The following is a 24,973-nucleotide window of genomic DNA, read 5'->3' as shown; positions in this document are numbered from 1 at the left end:
TTCCTACAAGTATTTATGGAGCCTCTAACACACGCCCCTCCCCACAGCATCTGGAAAAGCTCAGACCTGGCCAATTTTGAGCGGCCACTGGAAGAGGAAGGCATAGGGGGCAGAAGGGATGCCTTGCATGCAAATGACTCTTTTGAAAAAAACACTTTCTCTTCTTTGATGCTCCAAACAGCCCAGTGAGGTGGGCCCAGACAGGGCTGTGGCCTCCTTGTTTTGAGGAAACCAAAGCTCAGTGGTGACACGATTGACCCAGAGTCACCTCGTCAGGAGGCAGAAGCTCAAGGACTAGGAACACAGCATTGTCAATCCAGGGGTCCAAGGCCCTGCCATCCCTACTTTTAGAGCACATCAGGCATTGGGGTTGGGCAAAGAAGGACAGGCCTATGGGTAGGGTTTACCAGCAGCGACCTGAACCACTCAGGTGACCATTTTCTGTAACATTTGTGACCACGGAGTGCAGTAATGTCAATAGAGTAGGTCCTTCGGGAAGAAGTGGATCTTGGCCAAGATGAGGTAGGATCTTTGTAGATGAGGTAGCTTGATGGGCTTTGATGGGCTGTGAAGTGAAACATGGGTGAATGAGAGGGCCGCGGTTTGGGGTCCCTCGTGGCTGTGACCAGGCAAGTCACTTCACTTCTCTGAACTTTGTGAGTTTTTATCTATAAAGTCGGGGTACTCAAATGCCCCCTTGCGGGCCGGTGTTGGGACAGAAGGAAAGAATACTGAGTAGCATGCCCAGCTCAGGGCCACCAGCCTGGTCAGTCCTTGGCTCCCCAGAGTGAGTAAGCCTCAATTCTGGGGCCCTGCTGGCCGAGCTCCCTCCTCCGCTGCCTCCTCCCTTCGAGCTCTCGGTTGCTCCAGCAAAGTTCCCAACTTAGTCGACATGACGCGCGGCGCAGCCAATGGGAGGCGGAGCTGGCGTTTTTGGGGGGCGGGAGGGGTGGGCCCCACGTCTCCGGAGTCTGCCCGGCTCAGTGAATGGAGAGAGCGAGCGCCGGCCAGCTCACCCGCTCGCCCCGTGCCTCAGCCGCCGCCACCGCCGCCGCGCTCCCGAGCCCAGCCCCAAGCCGAACCTCCCGGCGCGCCGTGCCTCACTGCGCTCGCCCCAGGTCCCCAACCCGGCCCGCGCCCCGGGCCGCGGGCCAGCGGGGCCAGGGGGCGCTCGGCACCTGGGCACTCCGAGCGATGCGCAGCGGGGCAGCGCCGGCCCCGCCGATGGAGCTGCTGCTGCCGCCGCCGCCGCCCGGCGCGCCCCGCTCCGCCCGCGCCCCGTGCGCTTGAGCGCCGAGCTCGCTCCTCCTCCGCGCCAACTCAGCCGCCCGCTCCCCAGGCCGCCCGTGCTCCCAGCGCACCTCCGTGGGCTCCACGCGTCTTGCCCCGCCGAGGCAACCTCCTCCGGGCGCGGGCCCCTGCACACTATGGCCCCCGGGCGGACGGAGGAAGGCGCCGCGGTGCGCGCCCGCCTGGTGCTGGCCTTCGCGCTGGCGAGTGTTCTGAGCGGCCCCCCCGCTGCCGCCTGCCCCACCAAGTGTACCTGCTCCGCCGCCAGCGTGGACTGCCACGGGCTGGGCCTCCGGGCGGTTCCCCGGGGCATCCCCCGCAACGCCGAGCGCCTGTGAGTACCCCCGCCCCACCCTGCCTCACGCGGGCCACCCACCTGGGTCCCACAGAGGGGCCCCCCGGCGCCAGATCCTTCCTTCTCCTTGGCCGCGCTAGTTGCAGTCTCTGCCTTCACCCTCTCCTGCATCGGATCCTTCACTCTCTGAGTTGGGGGTCTGTGGCTTTGGGCAGGTCTGGGGAGAGAGGTCTCGAGGACCCCAGTGATGAGCAAAGAGCAGTGTCTCTCCAGGGGTGAGGGTGCCAGACGCAGGGCCAGCTGACAGCTTCCAAGGAGAATGCTGGCAGGAGGCAAGGAGAGATGACACTGCAGACAGGGAGGTCTTAGGGTGAGGGTAAGGGGTCCGCGCTCATTAAAGAGGGGGCGAAGGAGAAAGCTGAAGGGTGATGGGGCGTCAGGGCACGGAGACAGGAGAGAGGGCCTGAGAGACTGTGACCGGCTTGGAGATCAGAATGGGCCAGCCGCTCTCTGGCTGCCCTTGCTAGGAAAGTTGAGAGTGTGTCTGAAGGTCTAACTTCTGAGGAACCGAACCAATTCAGAGTGGGTGCTTGCAAAACCCGCCCTGCCTGGAGCGCGGCCTCGGAGATGCCAAGTTGCAGCCCCGGTGAATTTTTTATGGCTCGGTTATAAATGCCTCCCCAAACGGGCCGGAGAATGGAAATGCTGACAGCCCTTTAAATGAGACCCAGCGCTATAATCTTACAAACCGCACTCAGCCTCGGATCCTGGGCTTGGCAGCAAGAGGAGAGGCGCTTGGAGAGTGGGGTGGATTGACCCTCGTTTTAACCCCAATTGTGCAACCAAATATTTACTTTTCATATGTCAACGTTTTGGAAACATTTATCATTTTGATCCTCGGACCAATTTCAAAACTTGGACTCTGGGGTGGGCTCTTCCTAGCCTGCAGTTGGGGAGTGGGAAAGGAGGGAGAAATGGTAGAGGGGGTTGGAACTGGACTGGGAACACAGCCCAGAAGTGGGTGAGGGTTTGCTCTAGCTGGTAGATTTCTGCATGCCTTGCTCTCCCGCTGCCCCCTTCTGCACATGTCTTAGAGTAGGTGCATGGGTTTTCAAGATTCTGCCTTCTTGACTTTAGTCTGGAGGAGAGTGGGCAAGAGACTAAGATGTATTGTCCTAGAGTGTGTTATTCCTGTTAATCACCTCCTGTCCCTCCACTTCTCTTCCGCTTACTTTTTATGTGTCCCTGAGCGGAGACTCAGTAGAACTGCCTTCCTTTTTCCTGGAGTTTTACCTTTGGCTCAAGACATTTTTTTCAAGTGCAGTGATTATTCTGTGGGGTTGAACCAAACAATTCTTGAGGGTTAGAGCTGAACCTTCATGAATATGTGTAGAAAACGAGGCTTGGAAATGTGAAATGACTTGCCTAAGGTCACACAGCAAGGTGATGGCAATAAAAGGGCAGAATCCAGGTTTCTACAGCTTAACTCAGACATTATATTCTACCATGCCAGTGAAAAACTTGTTTTAGTGGTATTTTTGGAAACCTGTAACTTATAAGCTAAATTCCCCTCCCTCCTCAACACCAGGGCCAGCCACATGAGTTAGTGAAATAATAGCTGTAGCTAATGTTTAATGAATGCTTTCTGTGCCTCAGTTTGTTTACATGTGTTATCTTATTGAATCTCTACCATGATCATTAGTTACAAAGGTAATGCTTATTATTCCACTTTACAGTTAAGCCTTTTTGTCATTTGTTCGAGGTCATGTAGTAGCTAGTTAAGTGTTTGAACTCGAGCACGTCTGGCTCCTAAGTCCATACCCCCTACCACGCTGCTGGACATCCTTGGAACAAGGTTCAGCTTGGGCCAAGATCTATAAGTAGACGGTCCTGGCGGGGCTCTCCGTGGGCTGGGGTCTTAAAATAGGCAGCTGTTGCTGCTGCTTCAGGTACACCCTGCAAACATTTGACTTGCCTTGACATTAGCTCTCCTTTTGGGGTCTTGAGTCTACTTCTCTTTGATATTCAAAATCATGTTGCATGTTTGAGACACCAAGGAGAGTGGGCCCCTCTCCTTCTAGCATGTAGGAGGTCTTCAAAAGCTGCAGGCACAGCATTGCAGCCAGCATGCCACCGTGGTACCTCTCCCAGGAGACCCAGGCAGCTGGGGGCTGCCCATCTGCTCTATAATTGAAGAGACTGGGTAGAGACTGGAGTCCTGGGCGTTCCCAGGGGCCCCCTGCTGTCATGGCCACCGGCAGGCATTGGCGAAGTAGGAGGTGCTTTGGAATATCTGAGTCTCCTCTTCCTTGGTTCTGGTCACTGATGTCTCTTTGGTTGGGGTGCGTTGGGGTGATGCGGCTGGCTTCTCATTCTAGTCTCTTCCCTCCCCAGGAGAGGGGGCAGCTTTACAAGCAGCCTGGGTCAGGGTTACTGCAGGGATTAGGTGCAGCCTCCCAATAGTCCCAATACTCCTGCATCACCCCACACCCTGTCTCAGTCAACTCACCTGTGACATTTCAATTTTGCAAACTCTTGTGGGGCGGTGGCATTTCTGAGCTATGCTAAGGATTTCTTTAGGGAGGAATTTTTCATTCATTCCTCCCTTCATTCATTCGACAAACATGACTTGAGCGTCCACTGCATTCCAGTAACTGTATATAAAATCATGGCATATACAGAAGAAAACCAGCAATCCAACTTAAAGAATGTAAGCAAACGACGGAAGAAGGAACTTTCCTTTAGTGAGCCTTTAAACTTCTCAGGGCTCATTTTTTTTCATGTGGCTAAGTTTTGTCAGCCCTGCCATCAGATGCTCGGGACCTTCCTAAGATCCATTTTCTGATGTCAAATGTTTATGTTGTGTTTTATAACAAAGAGGAAACATTTTCTCCCTTCTCTGTTCCTGCTGTTCTGTCTCCCAAAGAGGCTTTTATGAAGAGGTGTGTGTGTGTGGGGAGGGAGGGTTTGTTGCTCTGGTAGTGTTGACTTCTGAGGCCTTGTCCACCCATGGCACGCCATTAAAGCAAGCGTCCTTGAGGATAATGTGGTCACCATTTGGACTTTGCTTCAGGCCTGGAATGGGGCCTGTTAAATTGTTCATAATTAAGCTGGTATCAGAGCTAGGGGTCTGTGTTCTAGCATATTCTCCATAATGTCAGCACATCACACAGAGAAACTCTCTGTTGTTTATAAACTACCGACAATTTTTTTTTTTTCCCTCAGTGGGGAGGTGACACCCACAAGAAAGCTAAATAAACGCAGAGGAGAACTCAGTGTAATTTATTATCCATGGAGCAAAGATAGAGGACAAGGGGAGAGGAAGTGAATGGTGGTGCCTGAAACAAAACATTTACCATGGAGCACAGAGTAAACAGATGTTGCATTTACCCTTCTGAGTACAAAAGGAGCCCACAGATGTAATTCTTCTCCAACCACAATCTCGGCCTGGAAAAAGAGGAGACAGATGAAAATGAACTCTCATGCAGGGCCCCTTTGCCTCGTCCTGCCTAAAGGCAGGCAGAGGCCTCCTTCTCACCCGCAGCGAGGTGGTGGCCTGAACAGTGGAGTGGGGCAAGAGTGGACATCTTTGGTTTTTCACTTGGCTCTGGAACATGCTGGAGACTGCTGTATTTAAATAAACATTTCCTGTTTGCGAAGGAATACAGGCTAAAGGCTGAAACGTGAGAATGTGGTAACTTAATTTTCTCCATCACTCCAGATGACGGCAAGCTTCGCCGGTGGTTGGGTCCAATAAAAACCAACACCGTGTCATAGGCTTTCCCTTACTTGACCACAGAGGTCCTGAGGTCAAGTGGGAGACTTTCCAAGACGCTCAACAGCCAAGCCCTGCATCCTGGTACTCCCAGCCCTCGGGGCTAGCTCAGAGGACCGGGGGCAAGCTGGTGGATCATGGGGCCTCTCTTGACCAACCATGGGGACGTGGCCTTTCCGGGAAGCAGTGTTCTCCTGCCGAGCCTACTGGCCTGGACGTGAGCAGCTGAACATATCCGCCTCCAGTGTGCTGTGCAACACTGAACAGATTGCTTTACCTCTCTGAGCCTCATTTTCCTAAAAGTAGAATTCTAGTATAGTCTGTGGTTTTTTTGTGTATAGTCTGTAGTTCACTGGTGAACTGTCAGGGGCCTCTTCCCCATAGCATAGAACAGCGCCTGGCACATAGTACGTTTTCAACAAGTATGTGTTGAATAAATTAATGATGAATCTCAAAAGTACGAGTCTATCTTTAGTTCTTACAAGTGAAAGCTGGGCAGTTATAGATCTGCATTTTTTATGTATGGCTAAGGGCTACTTATTAGTAACCTATTGTATGAGTTATTAAGGGTTTCTAAAATTTGGCTTTCATGAACTAAAATTACTGCCTTACTAGAGTTACCAAGGACTCATAATGAGTGATCCACTCTGGAGTCTGGTTGCCAGACGTTGCTTAGCAACCGTGCAAAACTCCTACTGTGCACATGCCCATGAAAAGAGCTAGAAATCCTGAACACTTAAACCATAGGATTTTCTGATCAGGAGCTCATCAGCATTATCCTGCACTCTCTGTGGTTTTTGATTGCTGCTCTGCTTGTGTTAATCGATGTATTTGTAGATTCACTATTAAGTTTTGCTTTTGCCATGAGCTGGGCCTTGTTTATTTTGGCATTTTTGCCACTTTGATTGTTATTTTGTTTCTCCCCAGTTCTGTTTGTTGTCACTGAGTGCTTTCTCCCCTGGAAAGTGAGAACAGTGGGTCCGAGAGCTGTGGGATCTTTTGCACTGAGTGGGTCGTGCAGGAAGGTTTCAGAGCCCCATGCCTTCTGGTTCAGGCCTGGGCTCTGGAGATAAGACAGCTCTGGTTTAAATTCTGGCTCTGTTACATCTTTGCTGTTGCACCTGGGGCGGGTCACTCCACTCCTCTGTGCTGCGGTCCGTTTAATCCCTTTGTACCATATTTCCATGCCTGTAATAGGGGGGTGATAATCGCACTGGCCCTGCGGGAATGCTGTGAATGTGGCCCGAGGCAATCCATGTGATGCGCTCAGCACAATGCCCAGTACGTTGCTTTTCCACCTACCATTCCTTACTTGTAAAGGGCGAAGAGTAAATGGTCCTCTGGGGGTCGATTACATGAAATAATGCACAGGAAGTGCTTAACACAGTACCTGGCGCATAGGCCTCCACAAACTCTTAATGATAGTGACCACAGCTGTTACTTCCATTTCTTCATCTCGGGCCCCATCCAGCTGGAAGTTTGGAGATGCCCACTTGAAGTGTGCCTGTCGAGGCAAGTTCCTCGCCTGCACGTCGGCTCTGCGCAGTCTCCCTGTGCCTGGTTCCCTCCCTCTCCTCCCCAGCTAAGCCCAGGTTGGCCTCCGTTCCATAAAATGGGGATTACGGTTGAAGTGGTTTATATCTTTTCCATGGGCATGCTGCTTTGTGGTATATTTAAATAAGGAATGCATTTTATTTATTTATTTTGGGGGGTCAGATTTTCATGGGGAATTTTTGGCCCTGACTTTTTTTTTTTTCAATGCTCATTCCTTACGTCTTTCCCTAAATACCTCCTTTTACTGACTTCCCGTGTCTGCCTCTGTTACTGCTTTTACTTGAAACAGCTGTATTTACTAGCATGCTCCACCCTCATTATGTAAGGTGGTCTTAACCCTTTTTAGAACTGCTGGAAAAACAAAAAAACAAAAACAAAAAAATAACAAGGTATGGTATTTCCTGAGAGGTTTTCTGAACCACCACTCGTTCTGGATACAGTAGATCAGAGGGTGCCCTGCTGTGGTTTCTGGTGCTGCGTTTTCAAGGCTCTCCATTGTTCGTGATTCTCCAGCCTTCAATTTAAATCCGTCTTACTCAGGTGGGAAGAACTCATAATAGCAATCCTCTGCTTGGAGACCTAGATTGTTATTTTGTAACTACTGCTAGTGCTGGTCTGCCAAAGGCTATGCTTTCCTTCCCACTCTCTGTGGTCTTCCTGGGTCTGTTGCTAGCACCATGTTTGGTACAGCAGTTCCCTCGGAAACATTGTCACGAGTGTATGATTAAAAATCCTCAATACTGAGAGGAATGGGAAGTGAGAAAGGAATAATTTTGTGAGTAAAGGTGTGAAGTCCAGAGCCAGTTGGGTCACCAGTCCCGGTTTACCATTTAACTAGCTGGGTGACCTCAGTTTCCTCATTTATAAAATGGGAATAATAATAATACCCCTTCATAGGATGCTATGAATATTGAATATACAGACTACCTGAATCATAGTGCATCCTCTATAAATATTCCTATCATTTTGATTACCATAATTCTTGCTGACTGTAGTCTTCCTTCCATAGCGTGCTCAAGATAAAACCTGATTTGGAAAAATATGGATTTTCAAGGTTGAAGGGGGTCTTCTTGTCCAAGTTCCAACCATGTACAGGTTGATCTTCCACCAGCACGATTTTGGGGAAAGTGGTCATTCTCCTTGGTTTGATTACATTTAGTGGTGAGGCACTCAGTTCTTCCTAGGGCAATTTATTCCATCTTTAAAAGCAGTTCTAAGAAGAAATTTTTCTTTGTTTGGGGGTTGAACTTATCTCCCATTACTTGTTATTACATAGAGCAAGCAGAATCCTTTTCCCAAATGATAGGATTTCAAACGTCTTATTGCTCTTGCATTTCTCACCACCCACTTACCTAAGTCTTCTCTTTTCTTCCATAAACTTTTATAATCACCTCAACTGTTCTGTGCGTGTTAGACTTTGAGACAGGCACTCTCCCCATTCCTAGTTATGTTCCTCTAAATAGATTCCAATTCTCTTTGCCTTTTATTAGTTTGGATGAGACCTTCCACTCTCCTGTTATCTTACCTTCTATCAGTGCATGCTAAAGGGACCTCTTCACTTTGGACAGCCACCGCCCCTGGGTTGGCTCATTTTGACCCAGCTGTTCACTGCATCCCCAGTGTCTCCCCAGCCCTCACTGCTGTTGATCCTATTTTCCCCCATCCCAGATTTGTGCACTTGACCTTTTGGCATCTAACTGCAACACTTTGCATTTATCCTAATTAAATTTTGGCAAATAGTTTCATTTCATCAGCTTTTCAGGAACATTTCTATTTTGATTTTCCCTTCTTACATAATAAGCAGTCCTCTCCTCATTTCCTCTGCAGTTTTAGTGAGCTTGCCCTACAGATCTTTATCCAGGTTGTCAGTATAATCAACAGAGTTCTCCCTGCTTTTTTCCAAGTCTTTCTGTGGTCTGGGGTGTGGATTACATAAATACATTGTCCTGTTCTTTCCTGCTGGGGTGGATAAAAATGTTGAGGTCTTATTAGCCTGTAGCATCTTCTTTCCCTGGGGTTCTGTTCATATTTTCTCTGGAATGATTTCCTATTAATGTTTAATTCCCCTGTTTGTTGAATTTTCTCTTAAACTCTTGGTTTCTTGTAGTCTTTTCCTTCATGACTTTTGCTTCCTCCTTGTTCTGTCAGGCTGGTGCCAGAAGCCCCATCAGCATGGGATGTGGGGTATGTGTGTGTGTGTGTGTGTGTGTGTGTGTTGATGTGTATATGTGTGTTATTCTCTCCTGTAAAATATTTTAGCCTGAAAAATTGGGCCCTTCTTTCAGCAGCATGGCTCAGCTGAGAAGCCTGAGTTTCTCAAAGTGATTTCCTCTACCATCTGGGGTGCCCACTGGCACAGGGCTCATTTGCTTGAGTAGTGCTTGGAATGAATGTGATGGAGAATGAAGCAGAGAGGGCTGAGGCACTCCCGACATCTTTGTGAAGAATAACAACAACAATCACCATCACCATGACAGCTCCCATTTATGGAGCCCTTCTTTGCGCCTGGCGCTTTTCTCACCCTTTATGTGCATGGACTCAATCTTCGGACAATCACGTGAGACAGGAACTCATTGTGTCCCCATTTTACAGATAAGGAAACAAAGTCAGAGAGGTGAAGTAACTTCCTCAGGTGGGAGAAGTGGAGCCGGGGTTTATCCAGGCAGACTGGTCTCTGGTCTGCGCTCCAACCACTGGTCATGTCATTCCTCCCCCAGGTTAAGTCAGCCGCCCTTACCTGTCTTCTAAACCCAATTCTCAAAGAAGAACCAGAAGAAAAACAACAACAACAATGATATCCAGTCGAATCAGGGAGAACCTGTTTGACGTAAGGCATCCCGAGAGGGGTGCCAAGGCTATGTCTGGACACCTGGCAAAGGACCCATCCTGTCCAGCTTGGGGAAGTAGGTGACATTCGAATTGGAGCTTGAGGGTGAATAGGGTTCCCATGGGTAGAAGTGGGAACGTGGTTTAGATTCGCAGAAGTTCACGGTTGCATGGAACCTAAGAGGGCCTGAGCCCCATTTAAAATGACAGGAGCTGTGCTTAAGGCAGTTTTATCTAACAGGGGAGTTTAGGGTGTTTAGGGCTGAATCCAGTCTCAGGAAGAATATCACCATAGTTATGTGGCTAATTATTATGATTTTTTATTTTGGATTTGAGGGGATAAACCCTCCAAGAACAGTTCTGATGAGCCTTCTTGACCAATATTTTCCCCCACGAGTACCTGCCTATAGCTTTTGCCAGGGATCGCCTTCCTTTTCAGTTAGGTGTACTACTTGCCTTCTTTCAGCCATGATCTCCAGGCTCCTGCCACCCTGAGATCGGGTCCTGCTGGTGCAGGATGCATATAAGATGCATCCTGGCTGGACTAAATGTGACTTCACTTTTCACGGTCTTACCACTACTTGTGTGGGCTCAGACTTCTCTTCTCTTGTCCGAAATGCCAGTCTGAGTTCCTGACCCCTGATTCATTCTGCACTTTGGCAGCAGTGTGCATCGTCATTCCTGAAAGTCTGCCAGCACATTTAACCACCCACCTTGACTCCCTCTTGAGTTTTTCAGCCTCCCTAGTTACTGTCTGCTACCTAGCATACCCACTCTTTGCTCCCCTGCCCTCAATTAGCGTATACCCTGGCTTGGGTCTGTCTGCATAGTGTGTCCATGGTCCTCTTCTAATCTGAGGTTTATGGGCTTGACCGTGGACTTGTGCATCTTGTGTATCTCTCCTGGAGCCTGAGTGGCTCCTGGCCCCTGTCTTGACCCTTCCAGCTTGGCTTCTTGCCCGATCCTGCCCTCTATGTAGCTCTCCATTGCCTAGTACTGAATTTGGACTTTGACCATCTAAGCTTCAGTTCCTGAGATTGGATTTTCATGGGATCTTTGTGGCCTGGACCTTCATTGGAGACTGGAGACTCCCAATCCATGGCTGTGTCCGGAAAACAACTTCAGACTTCATCTTCATGGCCATCTGAAGCCTTTTATGATGCCCAGGGTGGTGTGTAGAGGTCCTCTGGGGCTGGACTCTGTGAATGATGAGTTACATACAACATGCTCTTAAACTCCCTGCAGCCCAAGCAGAGAATAGAGCAGATTCTTCTGTGATTGAAAAGCTCAGCAATGATGATTTCACTGGAGAGCTGTCCTGCTCAGAAATGTGGTACAAAAGTTTCTGGACCATCTAGCACTTTCCTGATATTCTTTTTCTCCTCTGCATCTCTGCCAAGCTCTAAAACGTAGGTAGAAAGTGTTTTATACATTGGGTTTTGAAGGGGTGTGAATGGGAAACCAGTGGAGAGTACGGTGTGATATAACCTTTAATGAGGAAAAAGACCTAGGTGGAATCCTGGTTTCCATCCATTTTTTTTAACTGCAGGAATTTATAGGAGTGTCTTGCTGAGTCTTAATCATCTCATCTGTAACCTTTAGAATGGTGGGAATAACACTTCTCTCAGATCTGATGCAAGGTTTAAATGAGATCAGATGTCTGCAAATGTCTCCTAAATCTAGTGCCGTGGGAATACCTTACTGATTCCACCCACAATATCTAAATCCTGCATCTGAAAGATGATCAGGGTTCATCTTAGAATCTTATATTTACAGGTGAGGAAACTCAGCGGACTCAAAGGCCTTGCTCAAGGTCACCCATGTTTTTGAACTTTTACTGGGGTTTTCTTTTCATTTATCAAGATGCATCTTTTACAAATGCACACATAGCCTCACACCAATGTTGGCAATCCAAATGGGTGGAGTTGAGAGGACTTTTTGCCTTAGTAATGAATAAGTGGCAGTTTCCAAGAACGTAGAACCAGGGACTTCCCTGGTGGCGCAGTGGTTAAGAATCTGCCTGCCACTGCAGGGGACACAGGTTCGAGCCCTGGTCCGGGAAGATCCCACGTGCCACGGAGCAACTAAGCCCGCGAGCCACAACTACTGAGCCCGTGTGTCACAACTACTGAAGCCCGCGTGCCTAGAGCCCGTGCTCCGCAACAAGAGAAGCCACCGCAGTGAGAAGCCCACACACCACAACGAAGAGTAGCCCCCGCTAGCTGCAACTAGAGAAAGCCGGCACGCAGCAACAAAGACCCAACGCAGCCAAAAATAAAATAAATAAAATAAATTTATAAAAGCAAAAAAGAAAGTAGAACCAAATAAGGGTCTCTGTGAAGGATGCAGTCATTTAAAGGAGCTATTTGTTGAGTGCCTACAATGATGACTAAGGCAAGTGAAATGTCCTCATCACTGGAACAGCTCAAAATAATGTGGAAAATCAATCTGGGCTATCCTTTCCCACCAAGTGACTGACAAGGCAAAGGCCACCAGGCTAGGTTCTGAGAGGACATTTATGGGGTGTTGGGGGAAATGAAGGATGGGACACCAAGCCCTCAGGAACCACTGATGAAAGCAAGCCCCACTCATCCCTTTTAGTGGGTATAAATATGTAGAAAAACTCACACATCATAAAAAAAAAAAAAATAGTACAAGTAGAATAAAAAAAAAAAACTCACGGGGAAAATATTAATCTGAGAACAATTGTATCCGAGAAAGAATTCCAGTATGCCTCCACAGCTAGCTGGCAAACAGCACAAGTTCTGCATTTTATTAGAGTCCTAACTCTGCGTAGAACACTGACCTTATTTGAGAAGCATTTCATAAACACTGACGCACAGCGCAGCAGTATTTGAGGCCATGAAGAGATACAGGGCCTCCTTTGGGAGGCCAGCTTCCCCTCCTGGGCTATTCCAGCTGTAACCAGACCACTGGACATTGTTTCCCTGTGGTGCTCATTCACTCATTCTTCTCTCTTAGGTTTAACAAAGCAGGTAGGAGATTTCCCAGGGGAAAATGAGGGAGGGGGGCTTTGGACGGAAATTGGCTCTTTGGGCAGGTTTGCCTAGGCGTGGGGAAGGTAATAGGGAAGACTCAGCTTTGAGGGGAAGGGTCTGAGAACTTTCATTTGGCCCAGTTTCTTCTTGGAGATCTTGTCTTGTGCCTGGAGATGTGTGCTGTGCCTGTGTGTAGGAGGGTGGCTCCTGGGTGGCGTTCACCTGATCCTGCGGAAGGGAAGACCTGGGGCTTGCAGTAGCCCTAAGAAATGCGTGCACTACATCTCCTCCTGCTAGAAGTTGGCACTTTTCTTTCCATCTGCTGCCAGCTTACAAGTCCTGAATTTCTGCCATGGAACTCGGTTCTGTCCCTCCCTCTCTCGTTTCCTTCCGTAGCCGAGAGGGTTTCAGGCTTTTTAAGTATCTCTGGAGATCATCTGGTCTACCCACTCCCCACTGCTCTCAACCCACCTGGACAGAGACGTGTCTTAGAGCTGTGATCGGTGGGGACCTCAGCTTTGTGGCGTGAGCTGCCCTCATGAGAAGTTTGTCCTGCTTTCATTTCAGCCTTGATCACAGCATTTGGGCCTCGATAACGATCACTCAGAGCCGTAGGAAGCCTCTGCCAATCAGGGAAACTAGGGAGATGGACGAGGGACCAAATCTAGTACAAACAATAAGGAATAATGTGGAACCAAAGGAGAGGCACCACATGGGTGACTTGGGATTTCAGAGCCTATCCTGAGGGCTCCAAGCACCAAGGTAGCTTGATTACGGTCTAGAAAGGGAAAATGCCAGATCCAAAGGACAGCTGGGAAACAGGACTAGAGCAGAAATCCAAAATGGGAAGGCCAGTTACTTCATGAGAGTTTTTAACGATTCTAGTGCCCCCCCCATTCTAATTACTTCATACCACAAGACGGTAACCAATCTGCTCTGTTTACTCTGTTTAGGCGTACCTTTTAATACTTTCTGAAACATTTCCCATAAGCTTCTTCCTGCCATGTGCCCTCTTCGTGTGTTCTAGAAATTTTGCAAAGACCTAAATCTCCTCTGGGTTCTTTCCTGACTGGAGCTGCATGCTGATTCGAGCCATATTCAGCCAGGAAGCTCTCTTTCCGTCTTTAAAACAAGAAACATCTCCTTCTGAGAAGACTGCACTACAGTTTTCTTTGTGTTGCTAACGAACAAAGAGGCCCCACTGCAAAACAGCATTTCATGAGCAGAGTGGGGCTGAGGGCACCTCTTGCCAAATGTGACTGTGTGTAGTTGTGTGGGCGTGTGGCGGGGAAAACGGCTTTGTCAAGAGGAGGGCTGAGGGAGGCAGCTCTGGGGAATTTTTAGCAACTGCAGCATGGTGTAGTAGAAAGAATGTTTGCCTGGGAATTTGGAGACCTGGCTGTACCTCTGACATACCGTGTGACCTTGGACAAGTCACTTGACCTTTCTGGGCCTCAGTTTCCTCGTCTTATAAGGGGATGAAGGGAGTAGACTGGATGATCTCCAAGGATCATTTTAGCCCTATGCATCTTTACTTCTAAGGGCTGGGATTTGGGGTTTAGACTGGAGCCAATATCCAACCAACCCAAGGGACTTCCTAGAGGCAGTAGAGAGGCCAGGACAGCTGCTTCAGGGAGTGGCTGGTCCTTGATTAAGGCTCAAATAATTAGCTCAGTTCCACAGTAAGCCTTCTGAAATTAAGAAAGAAAAAGATGTTTAGTTTCAAAAATAGCATGTTTCTTAAGACTGATTGGATTGGGGCTTTGTAGACTGTCTGCAAAGACAGAATTTCCCTTCCTCTATAGCAGAGCAGTTTACAGTATCGATGCTGGAATTAGTGTGATCTGGGCTTGGATGCCATCACTAGCTAAGCAATCCTGGGCATGTTCTTTAACAATCACCTGCTTCCTTGGGCTGCTGGAGGATCAAATGAGGTGTGATACATGTCAAGCTTAGAGGACAGTGCCTGGCATTAAATATCCACTCAAAAAGCCATTATTCTGATTGCCTATTAGTGATTAACAAACCACCCCCAAAACTTAGTGTTGTAAAGCAATGGCCATTTTATTATGCTCCATGGTGCTTTGGGTCAGGGTTGAAGACATAGTTCAGTAGGGTGGCTTGTGTCTGCTTCCTGATGTATGAGGCATCATCTAGAGAATGGGAATGACTGGGGGAGACTTGAATGGGTGGCTACTAGAATCATCTGCAGGCTGTTCACTCATAGGTCTGGCACCCAGGTGGTTTGACTCGAAGGCTGGGCTCCGTTGGGGGTGTTGACCAGAGTGCCCACATGTGACCTCTCTATGTGGCTCGAGCTTCCTCGAAGAATGGCAGCCTTAGAGTGACCTAACATCTCACACGGAGGCTCAGAGCTCTAAGAATGGTTGTGTCAGTACACAACCCAGAAGCTGCCTGGCTTTTTATGAACTGGTCTTACAAGTAACATAGTATTCCTTCTGCTGTATTCTGTTGCTCTAAGCAACACAAGCTAGCCCAGGTTAAAGTGTAGGAACCACTTCTCCAAGGAAGAAGTCCCAAAGAATTTGTGGCCATGTTTAAAAAACTCTACAGCCATGTAATTATCATTGTTATTTTCTATACTGTGTAACTAATCTCCTAACTAGATTAAAAGCTCCTTGAGGGCAGGAGCTATGTTTCTCTATGGGCTTTGTACAATGTTTGTGAAAATCAAACTAAGTCAACACATTTAAAAAAATCAGATTGAATTAGATAGGCAGGAGGTTTGCTGGAAAGTCCCTGAGCTTTAAAGCCAGAGAGATTTGGATTTAAAAAATCTGTATTCAAAATGTGCCCTTTGGCAAGTTACTTGTCTTTCTAGACTCAGTTTCCTCATCTAAAAAAAACGGAGACAGTAATACCTATTTCAAGGATTGTTGTAAGAATTAGCAAAATGCCCAACACGTAGTTGATGGTCATGAACATTGTGAGGCATCCTGGAGCTGCGGCAAGCACACAGATGCTCAAGCTGACAGATCTGGTTTCAGATCCCATCGCTTACTGTCATGTGTCCACAGACCAGTCCTTTCATTGTTTGCAGTCTTAGGAGCCTTGTCTATTCAATGGGTATAGTATAATAGTAAGTACCTTTTAGGGTTATTGTGAGGTTAAGAAATGTGTCATCTAAAGCTACCAGCTCAGTCCCTGACTCTTAGTAGGGACTTAATACATAGTACCTGTATACTGAGTAACCACAGTTAACAATTATAGTTCTCTTGTTTGTATATTGATTCATCCATGAATTTATGCATTGAACAATTAAATATTTAATTGTAATTATATATTTAATTACACAGTAGCCTCATTTTTCAAGTCCCTGCATACTAGGGTCTGTAGATGCCTAGAACTGGGAAGAAAGCCTCACAGGATAGAGAACTGGCCCTTTGGCAAGGAGCCAGCTTGGGAGAGTGCCGCTGTTTGAACACATCTGCAATTGAACTGTAATGGCCCCTGTTCGCTTTTGACCCCAGAGCGCCCTCGGCTTCCTTGATTTCTTTTCTCCTTTGGGACTATCCTCTTCCTTACTGCTGTGTAACTACAGGCAAACATGCTAACTCTTACCTGTGTCTGTTTTTGTTGTTGCTTTTTTTGAAAAGTGTTGTTTTCCTGGCTCAAAGTTGGCAAAGCTCTACCAGCCTTGTCTGTGTGGTGCCAGGCCAGGACACCAGGTCTCATTTTTCCAGGTAGTTTCTGGGACCTGAGCTCTGTTAGGAGCTTCTCCTTTTCTTCCCTAAGAGCTCCTAAAATCCTTTTTAAAAAAGTCTAGATAATCTGATAGAATAAATTGACTGTGTTCTTAGAAAAATGCACAAACTCACAATATTTTGCAAATGATTTTGAGGCCATTCATGGCCACTTTTCCGATGGCAACTTTCTTCTGAATGACCCTATCTGTTTCAATGATTTTGATTACAGGGGCTTCCGGGTTTTTGCTGAGTTCTACTTGAAGTTCATAGTGTACCTGTGAGACTGTCTTATGTCTTCTTGCTTACTTGCATAAGTCCCTCTATTCCCTCCGTCATAGTAGACGTGTTGTGTTGTGGCTGCCCAGGATTCAGTCTTGCTTCCTAGAGGAATATTGTCTTTTGCACTCACAGGATACAGTCTGGTGGATTTGTAATCAGGGACCTTGCCTTCTCCTAGTCAAGGGATGAGCTCATGACCCAAGTCAGGTCTGTCTGGTGCTTCCTCCCTGGAACTGGAATCTGAACCAGAGGGACAAAAACACTGGACATGTTGGCTTGCCAGATCATCTAGGCACTTGTGCAGGGACCAGACGTGCCTGCTTTCCTTTTTCCCAGACCTGTTTTTAAGATTCCCATTGAGGGCTTCCCTGGTGGCGCAGTGGTTGAGAATCTGCCTGCCAATGCAGGGGACACGGGTTCGAGCCCTGGTCTGGGAAGATCCCACATGCCACGGAGCAACTAGGCCCGTGAGCCACAACTACTGAGCCTGCGCATCTGGAGCTTGTGCTCCGCAACAAGAGAGGCCGCGACAGTGAGAGGCCCGCGCACTGTGATGGAGAGTGGCCCCCACTTGCCACAGCTAGAGAAAGCCCTCGCACAGAAACGAAGACCCAACACAGCCAAAAATAAAAAAAAAAAAAAAAAAATTAAAAAAAAGATTCCCATTGAAGCCAGAAGACCCTGATCACCTTCTAGTGAATTCCCTTTTGCTCAAGTTCACAAACTTACAACCAAATAACTCTAACTGAGGAAGCCACAGTCAGCAAACTTCTGGGAGAAAGTGGCATAATGAGAAAGATTGTGCCTGGCATTTGGAGAAAGGCAGACCCTGGTCTGAATCACAGTTTTACCTTTCACCAGCTGGGTGCCCTTGGGCAGGTTCACTTTGCTCTTAGGATGTCAGCATCATTGTAAAATAATGATAATGAGTCCTGAAATCCTGATTCTCAAATTTGGTTGCACGTTGGAATCACCTGGGGAGATTTAAAAATTACTGATGCTTGGGTCCCATCCCCAGTGATTCTAATTTAATGATTTTGAGGTGCTTCCCAGATGTTGTGATTTTGTAAAGCTCCCAGGTATTTCTGATGTGCAGCAGTGTGTGAGAAAACTGACCTAAAGAAAAGTTCCCAATTATAGAGAATATTAAATAAGTTATATAAAACACTTAGCATTATGTAGGAATTGATAAAGTCACTCTCCTTTCCCTTCCCTTCTTAAGGTGAACTAGAATTGCTTGCTTTTGCTTCTAGCACAGTTTTCTTTGTTTGGAGTAGTCATAGCAATGCATGACAACCATGGTGTAATATAACCCAGATTGTTTTTACCGTTTGAGGTGAAGGCCGATTGTAAATGTAGCTGGAATTATAGAATATACAAAAATGTGATTACTTTTACATCCATAAAATAACGAGGGTGAGTTCAACAATGCTTTGTGAGAACATTCTATGGAATAACTGCTCTAATGGGTAGACAGAATTGATTTATAATTACTATGACAAGAGCAAAATGGAGTGATGTCTTCCTGAGGGACCTGGACCAGGACCCAAGAGGATTCTCTCCCAGGTCTGCCCTGCAACCTGCTGAGTGACCTTGCCTCAAGCAGCTTGGCTCTCAAGTTCTCAGTTTCCCCAGATCCTACTTTCCAATTGGTGCAGCTTCAGCAGTATCTTTTAAGGAAATATGTTGATGTGACAGTTGTTAAGACAATGATGAAAAAGTTCTAGAGGAAGCAGAGTGGAAGCAGGGCTTTGAGACTCTTAGAGGAGATAATTATGTGTATATCTGCTTGTTCTCCCAACTGCCATCCCTCTTTCCCCGTACCCCATAGCCTTTCCTGTATCTTGCCATGTAGGAACCTATCCACACCTCTGTCTTAATAAAGTCTTTTCTACAAAGGAGATGCAAAGGGAAGCTTCGGCCTACACAGGGTTTTTCTACCTCTGTACTATTGACATTTTCAGCGGGATGTTTTATTGTCGTTGTGGGCTGTCCTGCTCATTTTACGATATTTAGCAGTATCCCTGACCCCTACCCACTAGATTCCAGTAGCACCCTTCCCTAGTCTGACAACCAAAAGAATGTCTCCAGACATTGCCAGATGTTCCCTGGGGGACAGAATCACCTCTGGTTGAGAACCACTGTCCTACCTAATCTCAGTGAAGTGCGTTTCAATTAATAAAGCAGCATCAATATGTATGCACAATGGTTAACCTCTGTAGTACCCTCAGGGATTTTCTCAGACGTCCATGAGCCTTATGTCCATTGTCACAGATGGGGGTTCTGAGTTACAGAGAAGTTAACTGCAATAATAATAATAATAACCACGGCTACCATTTATCGAGTGTTTATTATGTGTTATGTGCATAGCTAAGTGCTTGATATATTATTACATTGTCTCAATTAATACTTACATTGAGAGAACTTGCAAACCAGTGGCCACGGGGCCAAAACCAACCCTCCAAAGTGTTGTGCTTGGCTCACATGGTATTGACTCACATATTGGTATTTTTCTGTTTTTTGCTTTTTTTAGTGTCAATTTCTTGCCAACATTTTAAGATTCGTGAATTCATGTAAAAATCCATTTCTGGCTTCTTTTTTAAAAAATTGGAAATTTTGGCAACAGGGGTTCAGCTTGGCTCTGTGGCAGTGGTTGACTAGCGTTTAGATGAGGCATGTCTCTATTTCACCGCAGTCCCCACCACTCCCTGTTGTGACTCCAACCCTGAGACTGTGCGTCAGCTGCCATTTGGCATCATGTTATTTTTCTTTTGCTCAGCCCAACTTCCCTCATTGATATCAGCCGCCAGGCTCCTCTAGGCTGTCGCATTTGTGGCTCTTTCCTTACACTACACCACACTGTGTGGCATATATTACCGTTCTCATTTTAAAGGTGGGAAAACTGAGGCTCAGCCAAAGGAAAGCTCTTGTCCAAATTCATACAACAAATAAGCAGAAAAGCTGAGAGCGGAATCTAAGCCTTCCTATCTCACCAGCATTGCCCTGCCTGGAATCACAAAGTAGCCACCGGTAGAGTCTCCCTGCATCCTGGGATGCTCCAGCCAGATCTTCTGCATCTTAGGGTTTCCTTGGAGAACCAAATCTCAGTGTCCTTTTGATCACCAGGAAACCCACATGTCACTGGGACGGGAAGAGTGTCCTCTGAGTGTAGCTCTAAAGCTGCGTTTTTCCCGTGTCTGTGCCACTCTTTGGTCTGTGTCCAAAAGCTGCTCACACACTCCCACGTAGCTGTGGGACCAGCTGGTGTGTGTGCTTCTGCCTGAGACGAGGCTGCTTGCCTGTGGGGAGGATGTGATTGCTTTAGGAAATTAAGTGGGAGTGATTAATTAGGAAATGTACTGAGGACTCTGGAAAGAAATAGCAGAAAAGGAAAAAAAATTGGAACCCTAAATACAGAAAGCTTCTAGCCACATGGCTAAGGAGACTGCATTCAGTGGAACTGAAAACATTTGATCGTGGTTTGTTTGTTTGTTTGTTTGTCTGTCTTTGCTGCTGTTGCTTTGATATACAAGGATGCTGGGAAGAACCATAACATCATCTGATCCAACCTCTCCTTTCACCAAATGGCAAATGAAGGCTCAGAGAGGCTACCAGGAGAAGCTGACCAGCTTAGAAAGAACAGCAGGGCTTGGGACTCAGGAAGACCTGAGTTTGAATTGCTGATGCGTTCTTGCAGGATGTGTAAACCCGGGCAAGTCTCTGTGAAATCAATGTAGCATTGAGTATTGCCAAGGGCTGTAGCAAGGCATCAGTGAACAAAAGCAGGGACAATGACTGCTAATCAGTACTGTGTGCCAGGCACCGGTCCAGCGCGTGGCCTGTATTCTCTTACTCTTTACAAGAGTCCTGTGGAGTTCGTACTATTATTAGCTCATGGTGTAGATGAAGAACAAAGGCACTGAGAGGATACGTTATTTACTCGATGTCCCAAAGCTAGTAAGTGGTAGAGCCAAGTTTCCAGTGTCGTCCGAGTCAGGAATCCACGTTCTCAACCGTTAAGCACTCTGCCTCTTATGCATATGATGTAATGTATAGATACCATTATATAACCAGTAAATAATATAGGACATTTATGTATGATATCACTTATACAATAAATTAATTAAATTATACGCTAAAGTAATTACTGTATAAATAACTTATATATAAAATGTATTCTATTAGGTTGAACCCTATGGAATTGTCATTTTTGTTGGTAGGAAAGGTTGAAAGTAGTAATCTCATAGAGGTCACCCTAATATATGCTATACCAGTCACAGAAATGTCTCCTTCTCTCACCTTCCTCAGAACGTTCCTAACTGAACCTCAGTCTCCTCCTCCACAAAATGGGTCTAACCTCCTCACAAGTGGTGCTGCTCTACCGTGTCAGTCAGACAATGTGTGTGGAAAGCATCTAGCATAGTGCTCAATAAGTAAGATCCACTGTTATTACCTGGTTACAGCCGTGGCTCCCCACACACCTGTAGGGTCCTGTTCTTTAGTACTCCTTCTTCCAACCCCAGTGGCTTGGCTTTTAGCTTGAGGGTCTTCATGTGCAATAAAACTTTCAGGTTATAGGTGAAGTATTGGGTCCAGGAGCTGTATTTTTATTCCACAGGACTTTGATATTTTCAGTATGCTTCAGTCAAATACAAAGCTTCCTGTCAGGCCAGGCCGAACGCTGTTGCCTTCCACGCACATAAGAATGAAGGGGCTGCCAGCATGAAATAGCACCCTGCCCAGCCTCATAGCTCATTCCTTCTGTGTTGGCTCTCAGGTCCTCATGGGACAGCCCCCCTTGCTGTTCTTACTGAACTTCCGGCTTGTCAGTCAACCTTCTCTTTGGAAACTCTACCCAACTCCAGTCCTGTCTGTGGGTTTTAATACAATGAAAGTTCTTTCTGACCTCCTGAGGTTCTAGGTCTTTGCAGGAGAGCTGTGGTGATGGCCCTGCTCTCTCCCGAAACCCCTTGCCAAAATGAGCTTGGAGGGGTTGGTGGCCCAAGTAGAGAAGAAACAAGGCTGAATTCCTCATCTTCAATCCTGGCAGTGCCTCTGGATGGGTGTTAGCAGTCCTTCCAATCAGTCTGGAAAATCATTAGGAGACTAAGTCTGCCCTCATCCTGGAGGGAGCCCCTCCTGTTTCCCCAGGGATCTTGGGGCTCAGAGGAAGTACCTGAGGGGGGTAGGGGTGTTTGGGTCTGTGCACTAATACTGGAGCTTCATAGTAATAATAAAAGCTGACTTTTATTGAGACCTCACGTTGCGTCAGGCACTGTGCAAAGTGTTTCTTACTGTTTCATTTAATCCTTACAAGAATAGGATTAGGTCTGAATTGAGGCACAGAGGATAGTTTGCCGTGTTCACACATGTGCCAGTGGTAGAGCCATAATTCAGGCCAGTTTGACCCATAGCTTTGGTTTCTTAACCACTCCACTCTATAGCTTAGAGTCTTCTTACTTTTGAGTTTCCACCAAGTGGGCTCCCCTGATTCTAAAGCAGCAGGTTTTACTGATTCCTAGACGTGGAAAAAGATTGCAGAAAGATGGTGCTGATGGTCCCTGAATTAAAGCTCTGGGATACTTGTGGTCTCAATTGCTGCCTGGGTCTCCTTTGTGGAGCTGGACTCCCTTGTGCCAGTTCCAAATTCCATCAAAGGAAGAGTTGTACAGGTTCAAGGGAGTAACACAGTACTATTACCAGGAGAGCCCATTCATTCATTCACTCATTCATGCAACAAAGCTGTGCTGAGTGCACCCATGTGCGCCTGTGATGTTCCGGTGAACAAACCATTTCTTATCTCGCCAGTTTTCTCTTACAAAAAACAACCTACTATGATGGTTATAATCGAAACAGTAAAACAAAAACCAAGAACTCAGAAATTAAGTATTGGCAAGGATGTGGAGAAATGAGAATGCAATGTAAAATGGTGCACCCTCTGTGTAAAGCAGTATGGCGATTCCTCAAAAAGTTAAGCACAGAGCTGCCGTATGATCTAGCAATTCCACTTACATTTGAGGAAGTTTATACTCAAAAAGAAGTGAAAGCAGGGACTCAAACAGGTACTTGTATGTCAGTATTGCAGCATTATTCACAATAGCCAAAAGGTGGAAATAACCCAAGTGTCCATCAACAGATGAGATATGTACATACAATGGAATGTTATTCAGCCTTAAAAAGGAATGGAGTTCTGATACGTGCTACGACCAAGATGAGCCTTGAAAACATTGTGTTAAGCAAAATAAGTCAGACACGAAAGGACAAATATCATGTGATTCCACTTATGTGAAATGTCCGGAATAGGCAAGTTTATAGAGACAGAAAGTAGATTAGAGGTTATTAGAGGCTAGTGGGAGTGGAGAATAGGGAGTTAGTGCTTAATGGGTACAGAGTGTCTGTTTGGGTTGACGAAAAACTTTGGAAATAATGGTGATGATGGTTGTGCAACATTGTAAATGTACTTAATGCCACTGAACTGTGTGCTTAAAAATGGTTAAAATGGTAAATTTTACATATATTTCACTGCAATTTAATGAAAAGAATCTCATCACAAGAGAAAGAAAAAGTCTGCTTTATAAAGGAGTAACATCTTGTAGAAATCCCTTTCTTATTCCCCTCAGCACCCGGGGCATATATGCCTCGCATAGGGCCTGGCATATAGTAGATGCATATTTCTTTTTTTGCTGAACCGAACTGGGAACAGACTAATTCCATTTGTAGTCGGAAATGGCAGTGAGGCTGTTGAGTGTAAATTTTACTGCCATGGCAACTGTGGAACACCAAGATGATACATAGGAAAATGCAGTGGTATTTTTGGCGGGTGGGGTCAGCTGAAGGTAACATGGCCCATTGCAGGTAAATGTAAGGTTTGAGGCAGCGTGAACGGTTAGTAATTGTTATAAAATTTCAGAATCCCAACCAGGCTGTGTCCTCTTTGTTCTGGTTGAGAGCATCGAGGCAGCTCTTTGGACCAAAGGGGGTAAGAGGATGAGGTTGGTATTGGACTCCAGGAATCTTTGCTAGACGCTCTCAAGGGATGACAGGAGGCCAACCATACTTCTCTCCATTCGTTCATGGCACGGTTTGAATCCTCAGGAAGAGCCTTTGTGGGTCTAAGGATCTCCTTGACCGTTAGCAGAGTCACAGCTGGTATCTGGGGGAAGAAGAAAGAAGACCATAATTTGACATTTAAGGAAATAAACCTGGGAGGAGATAAAAGGGATTCGTCTTCCTTTTGTGTTGTTTCATAGGCTGGAATGCTTCTTTTAGAAGGAAGTGGTTTCTAAAAGCTGATGTGAATTGTGTGTTGTGGTCAGTTGTTCTCCCTTGTGTTCAGGCTTAGGTAACCATTTCTGGATTGGGAAGGAAAGTCTTTGCCTCCCCTCCCCTCTAACACCCCTCCCCACCACCAACACACACAGATACACAGACATGCAGTATACAAACAATCATTAGCAAGCGGGGAGCAGTCTTAGAATCCAAGAGCCTGATGTCCTGCAGGGTCCACCATCCTGTCCTCAGCCCACCTATGACTTCCCTCTTCCAGACTCAGAGTTCTGAGTCCTATCCCCTTCTGATGTGTTGTGTGACACAGTGGCACCATGAAAGAGCCTGGCCTTCTGACACTGCCACTGGGCGAATCCCATTTGGAAAGGTCTTTAGGCAGCCTCTGGGGGAAATCTGGGGATGATTTCATGGTAATACAAAGTCCATGGGGTTTGGAATTAGGGCTAAATTGAATCCAGGCTTTGATACTTGATAGTCGTATAACTTTGATAAGTCACTGAACTTCAGTTTCCTCATCTGCAAAATGGGCACAGTGATACCATGACCCAGGGTTCATGTGTACAGCACCTGTACATGAGAAGCACCTGCACACCACCTGCAAGTAGGCAGCTGCCCGCTCCTTGGCAGTTATTGCTATTATGAGGAAGCCAACGGCCATTTTGTGTCATTTGGATCTGGCACTAGAGTGTACAGCTGCTGGTCTGCTTGACAAATCCCAGGCAGCCATAATTTAGCAGAGGTCACGACAGCACCCAGCTGTGAGCCATGATACAAAGAGCTAATGTTTAGAGGTCAGTCGCTGTATTTAAAGCACCAAGCTGCTTTATACACATTATCATGTTCCATTCTCACCCCAACTCTGTAATGTTGGTACTATTATTATACCCATTTTTAGAAGAGAAAACTGAGGTTTAGTGAGGTTAAATGACTCACCCAAGGCCAATCAACCAGTAAGTACTTG

General features: G+C 46.6%; 1 protein-coding gene across 3 annotated transcripts in view; it reads left to right on the top strand.

Moving 5' to 3' along the window:
- The first annotated feature begins 978 nt into the window (after positions 1-978).
- Positions 979-24,973, top strand: part of SLIT3 (slit guidance ligand 3) — a 619,979-nt gene continuing 595,984 nt past the window's right edge. For 2 of the 3 annotated variants that reach the window (XM_068536341.1, XM_068536339.1), the window contains exon 1: positions 1,326-1,624. In XM_068536341.1, coding sequence (XP_068392442.1) covers positions 1,428-1,624 — 197 coding nt within the window. In that variant the 5' untranslated portion in view covers positions 1,326-1,427. Of the gene's footprint in view, positions 1,625-24,973 lie in introns of all 3 variants that reach the window. The other variant, XM_068536340.1, reaches the window with a different exon arrangement.

Source organism: Eschrichtius robustus, chromosome 2, assembly GCF_028021215.1.
Source record: "Eschrichtius robustus isolate mEscRob2 chromosome 2, mEscRob2.pri, whole genome shotgun sequence".
NCBI lineage: Eukaryota > Metazoa > Chordata > Mammalia > Artiodactyla > Eschrichtiidae > Eschrichtius > Eschrichtius robustus.
This window is presented reverse-complemented; position numbering and strand designations above follow the sequence as displayed.